We start from the raw sequence: 13,849 nt of genomic DNA on the forward strand, positions 1-13,849 counted from the left end.
ATTATGGAACGTTTTTATTGCCGACGGTCGTTAAACAGAGGAAATGAGTTTCTTCTTTTTTTGCATAGTAACCATGGGGTTGTCTCGGTTTTTGCTTCGTTTCAAGAAAGAAAATGCAGAAACCACAAATTTTCTAAACAAGGAATCAGAATAGATGAGGTTACGAGAACGGTGTGATATAATAACTAATTAGTTACACAATCAGGTTTTCGAATCTTAATGGCACTGTTTGCAAACTCATAAACTTAATGCCCGCCTTTTGTTAAAAAGTTTTCTTATGCTTTTGGTGACGGGAAATACCGCAACCTTTTTTCACTTTATTTCTTTACTCGTTTCTAGGTAACGAAGTTGGAAAGCTTGAAAATTGTCCCGTTTTCTCCCTCGCCACTTACCCTAGCCTTAACTCGCTTCCTTTGCGATATTGATCCCAAGAGATCCTTTCATTTGCCAAAGAATTGAACGCCGAACAGGGACAACAAAATTTATTCACCAAGCAACCTCGAGCAACACGCCTAGTAAAAATATCAGGAAAGCCGAAAAAGAGATAAAAAAGAATTAGTGCGTTTCAGGGCGTTAAAACAGAGGATTTCCATCAACATAATCTCTTCGATATTGCTCAGGTAATTTATCCCCGGAGATAGCTCCATCTATCTTATGTATGAAAAAAATACTCTCTCAATAGCGTCAACGAAGTTAACTCACCAAACAGCACATATACAATACGCCTAGCAAAAAAACGAAAATTATTCGATGAAACGGCACATTGCATCGCCCCGAATATTTGAAGACCGAAAGAGTTAAAAAAACACTGATAAACTTTTCGTATAACCCGTTCATTATTATTATAATATTGAGGAGACTATTTGTGTAAGAATAAGATGATTGAGACGTGGGGGTATTTATGACATTGGGTTTTTCCGAAAAATTTTTACCATTGGTCTTTTTAGTTTAAACTTTGACAAATACGATGATTGAAACATGGTGATTTACAACCTGTCAACCTGTTAATAAAGTCCTTCTGTCCTCCAAGAGATCCAAGTTTCGAACCCTACTCGGCATCAAGTTTATGTACAATTCGATTAAAATTTCAATCATCTTCAATCCCTTATTTTCATTCAAATGACCGAAAGATTGGTAAAGCAAAAAGTAATAGAGGGAACAAACTAAATCCCGTAACAATAATCGTATTATTATATAACGCATATACTACTGTATTACACGCATTATAAACGACTCCAGTGTAACACTTAGCCTACACTTAACTCGCTTCCTTCGCGACATTGATCCCCAGAGATAGCTCCCTTTTGATTACCAAAAACCGAGCGCCGAACAGTGACAATAAGATTAATTCACCAAGCAACTCGGGCAACACGCCTAGTAAAAATATCAGGAAAGCCGAAAAAAGATAAAAATTGAGGAAAATTGAGGGTTTCCATCAACATAATCTCTAAGATATTGCTCAAGTTTGATGAAGAAGAAAATGAAGACTTTTGCGAAGAAGAGTATTTCAACTTTGAAGAGCTTATTTTTGGTGAAAAAACAACATTTTTTGAATTTTATTTTGCGGTAGATGGTGCATCTTTCACCGAACTAAAAATAGATTTGCAGAAAATTTTTCTAGAAGCTTATTTGTCTCAAAATCTTGAAAATAGTACTTTTTGACCAATTTTTCATCCAATTTTTTCTTAAAAAAACAGCCATAACTTTTGATGCATTAATTTAGTAATAACTCTTGTGATTGAACCTATCAATCAAACTGCTCAATAAAATCTTTCTAACTCTTTGAGGGACTTTTGAGGTATGAAAAAGGTTATAAGGGGGGGGGGGGGTTTCACTTTTACGGTATGACGGTATTGGGCCTTTTTACTTACCCTTTACTTACCCTTAGGGCAGTGGCTAGGGCCGGACCTGAGGTCCCGCTCTAGAATGGAGAAATAAGGCGACTCCTCCCCTCCACTAGCCTGGGTGTTCACAGTTGGGCCTGTGTTATCCCACCCGTAGCCCCCCTTGTCAGGGTACGGCAGCGGCAGTTCTGGTTATCAACTCGGTTCCAGTTCTGGCAACGGCAGTGTATCTCGTCAACTCGGCAGTACATCTGGCATGGCAGTTTTTGAACCGTCAACTCGACATTCACTCTGGCGACCGCGCAACAAGCTTTCCCTACAGCCGTCCTAGCTATGCTTTGCCGCTGACTCACGGGACCTCTTGCCAAGGGACATTGGTCTTGCCCCAATCAATGTCGTCATCATTCGGGGCAGCCTTGCTAACACTTTTTATGATGATTGCTTACGATAGTCAGGATAATGTTACCGCATCCGGGATAACCGATGTGCCGCAAGATACGGTTGTGGTGAGAAATGAGCGAATTCCGTATCACAGAAAACAGAACTTGAAACTTGGCGCTTGGAATGTACGTACGACTAACGACAGTGATAAGTCAGTCAGACCAGAAAGAGCAACAACTATTATTTCTAAGGAACTTCATTCTGCCAACATTGATATCTGTGCCCTCAGTGAGGTGCGTAGGGAGTCGACCGGTAACGTAGTTGAAAAAGATTATACGATCTACTGGAGTGGTGGTACCAAGAAGGAAGCAGGTGTGGGCTTCGCTATCGCAAATACTTTGTCACATGTTACCCTTGATCTGAAACCGATATCCGACAGAGTAATGTGCTTACGTCTCGAACTTGCGTCAGGAGAATACCTTCACCTTGTGAGTGTTTATGGTCCAACAATGCAACGTTCCCAGGAGGAGAAAGAGCTTTTCTACAGTCAACTTAACAACGTTGTCGACTCCAGCAAAGATGATAACCTAATTATTTTGGGCGATTTTAATGCGCGTGTTGGGGCAGATTCAGAAATGTGGCCTGGTGTTATAGGTAAACATGGGGTCGGACGAATGAACTTAAACGGTTTAATGCTTCTTAATTTCTGTACCGAGAATGAGTTTACTGTTATGGGATCAATGTTTCAACTTCCAAACGCCTGGCAACATTTACGTTCCAAACACTGGCACCAAATCGATCACGTTATCGCCAACACATCGGCAAAGCATAGCATCAATGTCACTAAAGTCGATATCCGTGCTGACTGTTTCACCGACCATAGACTTTTAATTTGTAGATGCTCCTTCTCCCTTAAAAAGAGAAGAAAAGGTAAAAAACCACCTCGAAAACCTTTCTTGAACATGAACGCAGATAAAATAAAGCAACTACAAGATTACCTCAATAACAACCTCGTGAGTAGACCATGTGACTGGAACTCCTTAAAAACTACTTTACAATCCGCCACCGAACTGATCTCTGAAAAAGCAAAGAAAGTATCTCACGATTGGTTTGATGATAATGATGTGCAGATTCTTGCTCTTCTAAGAAACAAACATCTTAATAGAAACGAGCTTCAGAAACGTATTCGTCAAATGAAAAATGATTGGTTTGTTGAAAAAGCTAATCAGATGGAGAGGTTTTATCTCGAGAACAATATTAGAGACTTTTATGCGACTTTACGTGAAATATACGGTCCTAAATCCAAGTCTACTAATCAGATACGCTCCAAGGACGGTACGCTTTTGGTTACCGCAACTCAAATCAAAAGAAGATGGGTCGAGCACTTCTCTGAATTACTTAACCTCAGATCGGACACTGACGAATCCGTTCTGAATGAAGTTCGCAGCTTCCTATCGACAATTCACTTGCTGTACCAATTACTCGAGATGAAATTGATAAGGCACTGAAAAGCACAAAATTAAGAAAAAGCCCTGGTCCAGATGGGATCCTTCCGGAAATCATTGTTTTTGGAGGTGAAGCACTTCGAGAATACCTATTGGAGATCTTCAATATCTTTTGGGAGAATGACAACATTCCAGCAGAATTGATCAACCCGAACATATGTATCCTCTTCAAAAAAGGCGATAGGAGTGAGTGTGGTAACTACCGTGGAATATCACTATTGAGTTCAGTGGGAAAAGTCATCGCAGACATTGTTTTACAAAGAATTCAAAACCTGCTTCCTAATGTATACCCTGAATCGCAATACGGCTACAGAAGCGGTAGAGGAACAGTCGATGGTATATTCACCCTACGTCAACTGATGGAAAAAACCCGCGAACAGCAATGCCACCTCTACATCGCTTTCATCGATTTCACCAAAGCCTTTGATACCGTTGATCGTCCCCTACTCTTCGCTATCCTTGAAAAAATTGGTTGTCCTCAGAAACTTGTCAGCTTGATCAGAATGCTTTATACGAATGTTGAAGCGCGCCTCATAATCGATGGTGAATTGTCAAACCTTTTCAATTACAACAGTGGTGTCACACAAGGTTGTAAAAGCTGGCTCCCACTTTATACGGTATCTACGCTGCTATTCTACTTTGGGTTGCCTACAAAGACATCAAACACGAACACTCAGTACTGATCAGATTCCGAACTGATGGCAAATTTTTCGACTTGAGAAGACTTAAAGCAAAATCAAAGGTCTTCCTTGAGTATCTTCGTGAAGCTCAATACGCCGACGATATTGCCATCGCTAGCAATACAGGTCCTGGATTGCAAACGCTTCTTACATCCTACAATCTCACCTCTATTCGTTTCGGACTTATGATAAATGTTAAGAAGACAGAAACCATGTGCATCGGTCCTGAAATCATATTTTTTGTCAACGAATCACCGTTAAAGAATGTCAACCGCTTCAAATACCTTGGAAGTTTCGTTTCATCTGATTGCACGCTGAGGGAGGAAATTACAGCACGCATTCAGGCAACATCCTGTGCATATGGACGTTTGAAACAGCGTGTGTTCAATAATCATGACCTTACCATATCCACCAAATTGAGTGTATACAAGCAATGTCTCATGCCAATTCTATTGTATGGGAGTGAGACCTGGACACTATACGCTCACGAAATCCGTCAACTTCGTACATTCCAACAACGGCATCTACGAACCATCTTGAAAATTAAATGGGATGATTTTGTCAGCAACGAAGACGTACTGAAAAGATCAAACGTAGAAGATGTTGAGATTTCGCTTGCCAAAAGCAAGTTAAGATGGCTTGGGCATGTTGTCAGGATGGATGATAGTCGACACGTGAAAATGTTGTTATATGGAGAAAGAACTGATGGCTCCAGACCAATCGGCAGACCTAAACTCCGATAGAAAGATAATATTAAATCTCTCTTGAAAATTGGAGATTTGTTAGAAACGTGGCAAGAACTTGCTTTGAACAGAACTAGATGGCGCTCTGGTACAAAGAAAGTATGTACAAAGTTAAATGAAAAACGTATTCAGAGCTATGAACGAAGAAAACAAAAAAGAAGATAGTTTTCATAGTATTTACCCTTTTGTAGTAGACATATGTATATAAACTTGTTAGTATTTTACTCGACACCGAGGCTAGGCATATTATTATTATTATGAGGTTACTCAAAATAAGCAAAAACTTTACGATATCTAAACAAATATTTTCGTTATTTTTCTGGCGCATTTTTTAAATGACAACTTTTGTGATGCAAATACTGCATCCAACGAATGAGTCTAGATAGAATTTTCTCCGCCAGTACTAAATGATATGGTCGTCTCTCCGTATTCACTTATATTGCTACTACAATACAATACACTGATACTGCAGAACTTAGAGACAGTAAAGGTATTTACTCCTTCAATAATTAGTAAAAGCAGGTAGTTCTAAAAACATTTTGTGCAGCATCGAACGATTAAAAAACAATTCACATCATGATGCACATGATGCGTTTTCAGGCAATCTAGGCATTCTAAATTTTAAATTTTTTCTTGGGCGAAACTCTTGGAACGCCGCACCGGGTACGGCAGGTACGTCGCTCACCGTACAATATTTTTCTTTTTTCCAACAAATGGTCAGTGTTAAATAAAATCAAAAATTGCGTGACCAAACAAGGTATACTTGGCTAACAATAGCGTATTAAGGCTGTTTTTCAATAACAAAAGAGGGCGAAACTTTCGAAAATTTTTTTCTTTCCTCCGATAGGGGGGGTTAAACTTTAGAATTCGCGTCCTTTAGTTGCACCACAGCACCACTATGAAGCCTTCTCAGACCATGATTGGCCCAAACCTCGATTTTAAATTAATTCTCAATATAAAAGACATCTTACGGTCTGCGAGGAAGAAATTATTGGGGAAAAGGCTTAATTTTGTATTTGCCTCCTGTAACAAGCAAGTAACTTCGGCGCGGCAGACCTAAAATATTGCTTTATGAAAGCTTAAATAGCTGTAAAAGAGGCCTCAAAAAGTCGACGATATCGAGAATAAGGTCACAAAACTAGCAAAAAACTTTATATATTGGCGAAAATGTTTGGTATAAGAATAGTCAATCTGTTTAAAAGAGACCGTAAAAAGGTTAAATTTAGCCCAATAAGGTCACAATCGTTTAACCAAAGATGTAAAAGTAAAAAGGTGCGTAAACGTGAAAATGTTTTTTTCGCGCGTGAATACGTGAATTGGCAAAAATTTGTGCGTAAATACCTGAATTGAGGGTTGACTGGGGGGCCTCATAAAGTACAAGACTTGTTTGTACAGTTTTTAATTTGTTACTACACAATAGATTTGATAACTGAAAATTCATTATTTTCGAAAAAAACATAAATATAATATCGGTATCGGTATTAGGCTTCGTTCACCAACGGTATTACGGTATTTGACCCAAAATTTTGTCGGTATGACGGTATTTAAGACCCCTGAAAACCCCCCCCCCCTTATAAACCTATGTAATAATAGAGGCGTAATATTTCCCGTAGTATATTTCCCTTACTCTTGTCTCCCGAATAGACGGGGGGGGGGGGGGGGTCTGAATAAGCAGGGGGGTAGGAAAATTTTCTAAATTCTAATTAGCAGGGGGGATGGAATAAGAGAGGGAGGGGTAATTTGAACACAGAATTTTTTTAAACTGATATCAATTTCAATAACAAAAAAAAACTTTAACAAATGAACACGTAAAATAAGAACCAATACCAACAAAAAAGAAAATTTTTAGTTTAAGGTCTATCTACACTGTAATAAAATATTAAATTATTCGAATTATATTAGTAGGGGGGGAGGTCTTAATAAGAGCGGAGGGGGAGGGTGGATTTTTTTTCATTTAACAATAGACGATATCGGCTTTCGATAAATGCAATGCATTCTGGTTTCTAGGGACTCTCAAAGGAATTATAATCTATTATAATTGATCTATTATAATTCCTTTGAGAGTCCCTAGAAACCAGAATGCATTGCATTTATCGAAAGCCGATATCGTCTATTAGCGGGGGGGACGTCTATTCGGGAGACAAGAGTATGGCTCGCACATATCCGTCTACTGTTTTGACCAAGTAACCTCCCCCGATATCTTTTAAGAACTCTGATCATAGTCAGAAAATTTATTAAGAAATCAGAAGAACTTTTGCTTTCAGTTTCTTAACATTTTCAACAGATAACTGCCTTTATAAGTTGTTTGGTAATTTATTCTGTCAAGAGTAAATAAGAATTTAATTTTAAAAGTGACGTTGTGAACTTTAAAAAGACGTTAATAAAATGTTATACTACACTCTTTTACAAAAGATGGTAACATTTAATGGGTAATTAACCTTTTTTTTTTGGAAATATTTTTAAATTGTCCACAAAGAATCGAACTATTTCAAATGGCGGAACAATTTTCTAAATTGATTTATAAAAAATTATGACTGTTTTCCTACAAAATGTTGGGATCAAAAATTCATTTAGGCACAGATATCAATCTATTTACCGCGTAGTCCGGCGGTAACCCGGCGGTATTTCTCATTCGTCAGATCATGTGTAAAATTAATAGCCTTTTTTCATTAGAATAGTTTACCGCCGCCGCCGCCGGGTTTCGCGGTATTTTGCGGCAACCCGCCGGTAAATGACAATTTACATCAAAATAATTTACCGCCGCCACCGCCGGGTTTCGCGGCAAACCCGCCGGTAAATGACATTTTACATCAAAATAATTTACCGCCGCCGCCGCCGGGTTTCGCGGTATTTTCCGGCAACCCGCCGGTAAATGATATTTTACATCAAAATAATTTACCGCCGCCGCCGCCGGGTTTTGCGGTATTTTGCGGCAACCCGCCGGTAAATGACGTATCCTGGATTTGGAATTTATAGCTTTTTTGAGCTTAGAATTATGTTGCGGTAGTCCGCGGGTTTCCGCCGGTATTCGTGTATTACCGGCGGCGGCGGCGGGTTTTTAATTTAGACTCTTTGATTGAGCTTAGAATTATGTTGGCGGTAGTCCCGGGTTTCCGCCGGTATTCGTGTATTACCGGCGGCGGCGGCGGGTTTTTAATTTAGACTCTTTGATTGAGCTTATAATTATGTTGCGGTAGTCCGCGGGTTTCCGCCGGTATTCGTGTATTACCAGCGGCGGCGGCGGGTTTTTAATTTAGACTCTTTGATTGAGCTTAGAATTATGTTGCGGTAGTCCGCGGGTTTCCGCCGGTATTCGTGTATTACCGGCGGCGGCGGCGGGTTTTTAATTTAGACTCTTTGATTGAGCTTAGAATTATGTTGCGGTAGTCCGCGGGTTTCCGTCGGTATTCGTGTATTACCGGCGGCGGCGGCGGGTTTTTAATTTAGACTCTTCGATTGAGCTTAGAGTTATGTTGCGGTAGTCCGCGGGTTTCCGTCGGTATTGGTGTATTTACCGGCGGCGGGCGGCGGGTTTTTAATTTAGACTCTTCGATTGAGCTTAGAGTTATGTTGCGGTAGTCCGCGGGTTTCCGTCGGTATTCGTGTATTACCGGCGGCGGCGGCGGTTCATTTTAAACAATAGATACAGGAAAAATAATAGAAGATACAACGGTAAACAGCGGGATGCCGCCGGAGAATCCGGTAAATAAGTCAAAATCTGTGGTATACTCCAAAAATTGGCCAAAAACCGCTTTTGATAAGGTCTTCAAAGTTGAAATACTCTTCTTCGCAAAAGCCTTCATTTTTTGCTTTATCAGATTTTTCAGTGAGAGTTTTAAATTTTCAGATTCAGGAAGACTTGTCTTAACAGAAAATGTATAACATGTTATAGTTGTGTTGATTACATCAGACAGAATCTATATTTTGTATATGGCAAAGTTGAAAATTCACTATGGCCAGAGCCCTAGAATTGATTTTAAATAATGCAGTCGTATCAAATCAATTTTAAAACAACAGTCCCAAAATCTCGTGCATCGGAGCGTCGTCCCAAATCAGGCTTTCTAGATTTGATATTTTTACGAGGTTCTTAGTTTTTGAGATATGACCGTTCGAAACTCACTCTGCAGTCCTCAGTTTAGTATCGGTTCTAACCATATGAATTTACTTGGATGGCGATATGGTATGGGCATAAATAAAACAAATGAAGAAGACAAGTTTTATTGTTTTAAATTTCAATAAGGGATATATTTCTAGATTCTTTATTTTCAAGAATATTTACAAGCAATTTACATATCTTTTTAAATAAGTTATAATTTAGTACACTCACTTATAAAGGAGGTAACGGATTGACTCGAAGTATTTTTTGATGGTTTCGCATAATATAACCACGTGATCTATGACATTTATCCAATAGAAATTCAGTAAATTTCTGTTGGCTACCATGTTTAATAGACCCCGCACTTTTGATAGATTCATAAGAAAAATACCAAGTTCTATTGAAAGCACGCTCAATAGGAAAATTCCCCAGATCATTTTGATTCAATTTATAAACTTTCTTGATTCTTCCGTAAGGGAAATCAGCGAATTGGTGAAGAAATTTTCCTCGAACTTTCCCCTTAACACGGTGCTTACCGTATCTCATGGTTGGAGTTTGGCGGCTTAAAGCGGCCCAGTGTATTAACCAATCCGGCATTTTTAGTTTCTGGTCGTTAAAATAACGACCGTATGTATAACATCCCATTAACATTCGTGAGCAATATAATAATTTATAGATTTCCCGATACGATGAAAATTTCCCGATTGTTGAAAGTTGGATATCAAAATCGGATTTGCATAGTTCTTTCCAGCAGGTGGCCATATGAGTGACCAAGATGTAGAACTTTCTGTTGGTCTGTGATAAAGAGATGAGATCACCAGCATTACATTGAAGACAGATCATTTCGATCAGCTCGTTCGGTAGTTCTGCAAAATAAAGTAAAACAGTTTTTTTAGATAAGCAACAACAGACAGTTAAAAAAATCACTCGAAAGAACACTTTTTTCGAAAATTTCGAACAGAGAAAAATTCACGAACGGATTATGCTTCCAGAGCGGGTTTTTTGTAGTAAAGTTGTGATAGCTTTATAGAGACTACTATCAAAACGTTCCGATAGCAGCGATTTTTTAGCACTAACACTTTTTTCTCGCATTTTTCATTCAGATATTTCAATCAATTTCAATTTTCGGCCTCCGATATCTCAGGCTTAGATATTTCTTCTTTGGGTAATTCTTTCATGTGAGCCTCACAAGACTGGTTGACAGGTCTAATGCTAGCTTAACATATAAACATATACAAAACATTTCAACTTACTTTCAATGTAGGCAAAGGTGATGATGTAGCACTCAGCCATGATGTTGTTCTTCTTCGTTCTTCTTTAAGTTCGATCGAATGATTTGAAACTTCACACTGGGACACATCACACTCCTTTTAAAGGCAGTTTTCAGCGAAATTGACGTCAAATAGTTGAATTGAATTGACTGACGTCAATTTTCATTTGTAGCGAGAACGTTGGAATATTTGACGTTGTTAGAATAAAATTAGCATTTAGAAAGAAAAATTCTCGTCATTTTTACTAATAACCGGGCATCACGTTTTTCCGAAGGCAAAAATTGTACCGTGAAAAGAAAAAAAAGACGCCCTCTGCATGATTTTTTGCCTCTGAAAATCAACGATACAAATCGCTTTGTACATGCTAGCACATGATATCGTTTAATGTTTAAATACATTCACATGACGCACTACCAGACTTCCAAAAAACTACATTGCAGCAATATGCTTGTTCGGCTAAAAACACCCTAAGGCCATGATTGTAGATTTTAAAGGCTCGAGAAAGTTTTGATTGAAACATTTTTATAAATTTATTAGTTAGTATTTAGGGATTTACTTCGAGGGAAAGAAGTAAGAAAGGTGATAGTGTAACCAGGCCTTAAATCGAATCGAAAAAATATTTGAAAATTTTATAATTACAAGAAAACCAATTTTTGATGTCAGTATTAGGAATATTATTTGACGTCAACAAATAAATTATTTTTCAAATTGACGTCAGCTTTAATTGGAATACGGGGGTAAAGTGTCAGAGAAAATACACAAGAAATTGGAATTAAAGTCTATTCACGATAAGTGTGCACTCTTTTTTCTTTTACCTATAACTTTTGAAGGAATTCTTCAATCTTTATAAATTTGGTATCGTTGGAGAGATATTTGTGAGTGGAACAATTTGAAATAAAAAAATCTTCAAAAGAATTCTAAAAATGAAGATGAAAATGAAGAAGAAAAAAATGAAGATCTTGTAGAAAAGTGCTATAACTATAAATTTTCACTGGAGAGATTCTTTAATCTTTGGAGGTCATCACTGTGAAGAAATTTCACTAAAATATTTATTCAATACAAAGTTATGATACAAAGTTAATAAGTGATTGACCCCAAAAAACAGCAGAAATCAGCAGAAAACAGCGTTTTTAGACGTCAATTAGCTTATAACTTTGTTTGATATCTTTTGACTGAATTATTATTTTTGAGAAATTTTTTCACAGTGATGATGTTCGATAATCAAGGTTTCACTTCAGTGAAAATGATAGTTATAGCACTTTTCTACAAGATCTTCATTTTTTTCTTCTTCATTTTCATCTTCATTTTTAGAATTATTTTAAAGATTTTTTTATTTCAAATTGTTCCACTAACTAATATCTTTCCAATGATACCAAATTTATAAAGATTGAAGAATTCCTTCAAAAGTTATAAGTAAATGAAAAAAGAGTGCACACTTATCGTGAATAGACTTTAAGTCTCACTAACAAAGCCAATTTTCTTGCAGTGATTCGACCACCCATTTTGTTGGGCTATTTGACCAGGTGGTCAACTTAGGATAGGCTAATTTTTCGGGTTTTATCTAATTGGCGTCTAGGGCGACTCTGATAAGAAATAAGCTGCTCAAGATCAAAATCTTGGCATAACACCCAACAGATAAACCTCGTTAGTCTCTAGCCCAAATGAAATTTATTTAATATTAGAGTTACAACCACGAGTGACCCAAAGATCCTTCGATCCTTTAGATCCTTTCTAATCATCGAGTTCCAAGCACGAAGGGCAAGACTCGAGACTTCTGGATGGGAAATGAAGCCACTACAGTGTCTGCACCCCAAAATGTGTGTGAACCCCAAAATGTAGGTTTTTGGTTTGACGTCCACTGAAATTTTTTCAACGTGTTTGCAGCCAGAAAACTTTGGAAATGGATAGCCTATGAATATATCAACTTATCTAAATCGAATTCATCGCTTATTTTGATAATTTTCTTGCGAAACCAGAGATGTTTTTCCAAAGTGACGTCTGAATTTTCGGTCAAATTTTCAATCAAATAAAAATTGGTACACCAAGACTAAAAGATAAGTCCTAAAAACTAGGGTCGACTTTAAAGCCCTGTTTATCCTGAACATTGTGTCAAAATTTTATGCTGGTAGCTCGAACCCAATAAAAGATATGTCATTTTGAAGCACCCTCATTTTTCGAAATTTTGACAAAACTGACGTCAAAATCGTCAAAAAGTAGCAATTTTTCCGTGAAAAACGGAACTAAAACTGATTAAAATGCTACTTTGAAACACCAAGCGAAGCAAAATTTTTGGTTTTCTTTTGATAATTTGACAGAAGGTCTCCGGTTAAAAACTTTTTTACAAAAAAACATAAATTTTGATGTAATTTTTCTGCTTTTTTCTGCAAACACGCAAAAATACACCTACATTTTGGGGTGCAGTAGAAAAGCAATTTAGATTTTTGACAATTTTTTGGATCAATTCCCTTATTTTTAAAATTTATGTCGATTCTGTGTTGTATTAGGTCTTACCATACAAAAAATCAACAAGATTTATTAATTTCACTAGAAGTTATACGGAAAAAGGCTAGCCTACATTTTGGGGTGCAGTAACTTTAAAAAATGAAAGTTCGGGCTTGAATGATTTTTATCCACAATGGTTTAAAATGGAATTATGCATTGGGAAAGAATCTTTAGGTGACAAATAAGTGTTATTAGGCTCATTTTTGTATTTCCAATGATTATTTGAGGCGTCAGAAAGAAAACAAAATTCATCGACATTTTGGGGTGCAGACAGTGTAATTTCCCATCTAGAACACGCGCGCGTGGTTTTTACACAAACGTCGGATTTAAAGTTAAATCCATCACTAGATTTAAAAAAACGCAGTCCTTGAAAACAAAGGAACCGCTAGATACAACCCGTCGTCATGATTACGGCGTGTTTTAGGCGCGTTCTGGATGGGATAAGTGGCTTCACTTTTTCTTGCCTGGGAAAGGTTAGAGATTCTACTCTAGCCCTTCGGGCTTAATACTCAATGTTTCTAATGGTTTAGTTGGTTTACGTACAGTTAAATTAAAATAAAGTATCAAGGAAAATTACAATATTGATCAAAAACAATGTTTGGTCAGGTTGACCAAATATTTGCTATCTGATACGAAGAATCTTCTATTTACCCAAAACTAAAAACACACACTCAAACAGAGAGTTCATACCTTTTATTTTAACTCCATATTTGGTATTGATTGTTCTCTGAGGGAGATGTTTTTCCTTTGGCTACGTATCTGAATAACGGTGGAACACGAATTTCTATCATCGAATTGTAGTTTGTTACTATAAAGATTAGAAAATC

At 37.5% G+C, this 13,849-nt stretch overlaps 1 protein-coding gene and 1 long non-coding RNA gene across 2 annotated transcripts in view; both read right to left on the reverse strand.

Moving 5' to 3' along the window:
• The window catches only part of LOC136800566 (uncharacterized), a 33,539-nt gene that overhangs the window by 16,186 nt on the left and 3,504 nt on the right, over positions 1-13,849 (reverse strand). Inside the window, exon 3 of the long non-coding RNA XR_010845724.1 lies at positions 13,713-13,830. This is a non-coding gene — a long non-coding RNA (uncharacterized lncRNA). The remainder of the gene's footprint in view (positions 1-13,712; positions 13,831-13,849) is intronic.
• Positions 9,423-10,749, reverse strand: LOC136800542 (uncharacterized). The gene is made up of 2 exons (XM_067057202.1): positions 10,503-10,749; positions 9,423-10,115 (listed from the first exon to the last, which is right to left on the reverse strand). The coding sequence occupies exons 1-2, from the start codon at positions 10,540-10,542 to the stop codon at positions 9,481-9,483; spliced, it is 675 nt and encodes a 224-aa protein (XP_066913303.1). The 5' UTR covers positions 10,543-10,749; the 3' UTR covers positions 9,423-9,480.

The sequence above is a fragment of the Clytia hemisphaerica genome, unplaced genomic scaffold, assembly GCF_902728285.1.
Source record: "Clytia hemisphaerica strain Z4C2 unplaced genomic scaffold, Clytia hemisphaerica genome assembly, whole genome shotgun sequence".
NCBI classification, from domain to species: Eukaryota; Metazoa; Cnidaria; class Hydrozoa; order Leptothecata; family Clytiidae; genus Clytia; species Clytia hemisphaerica.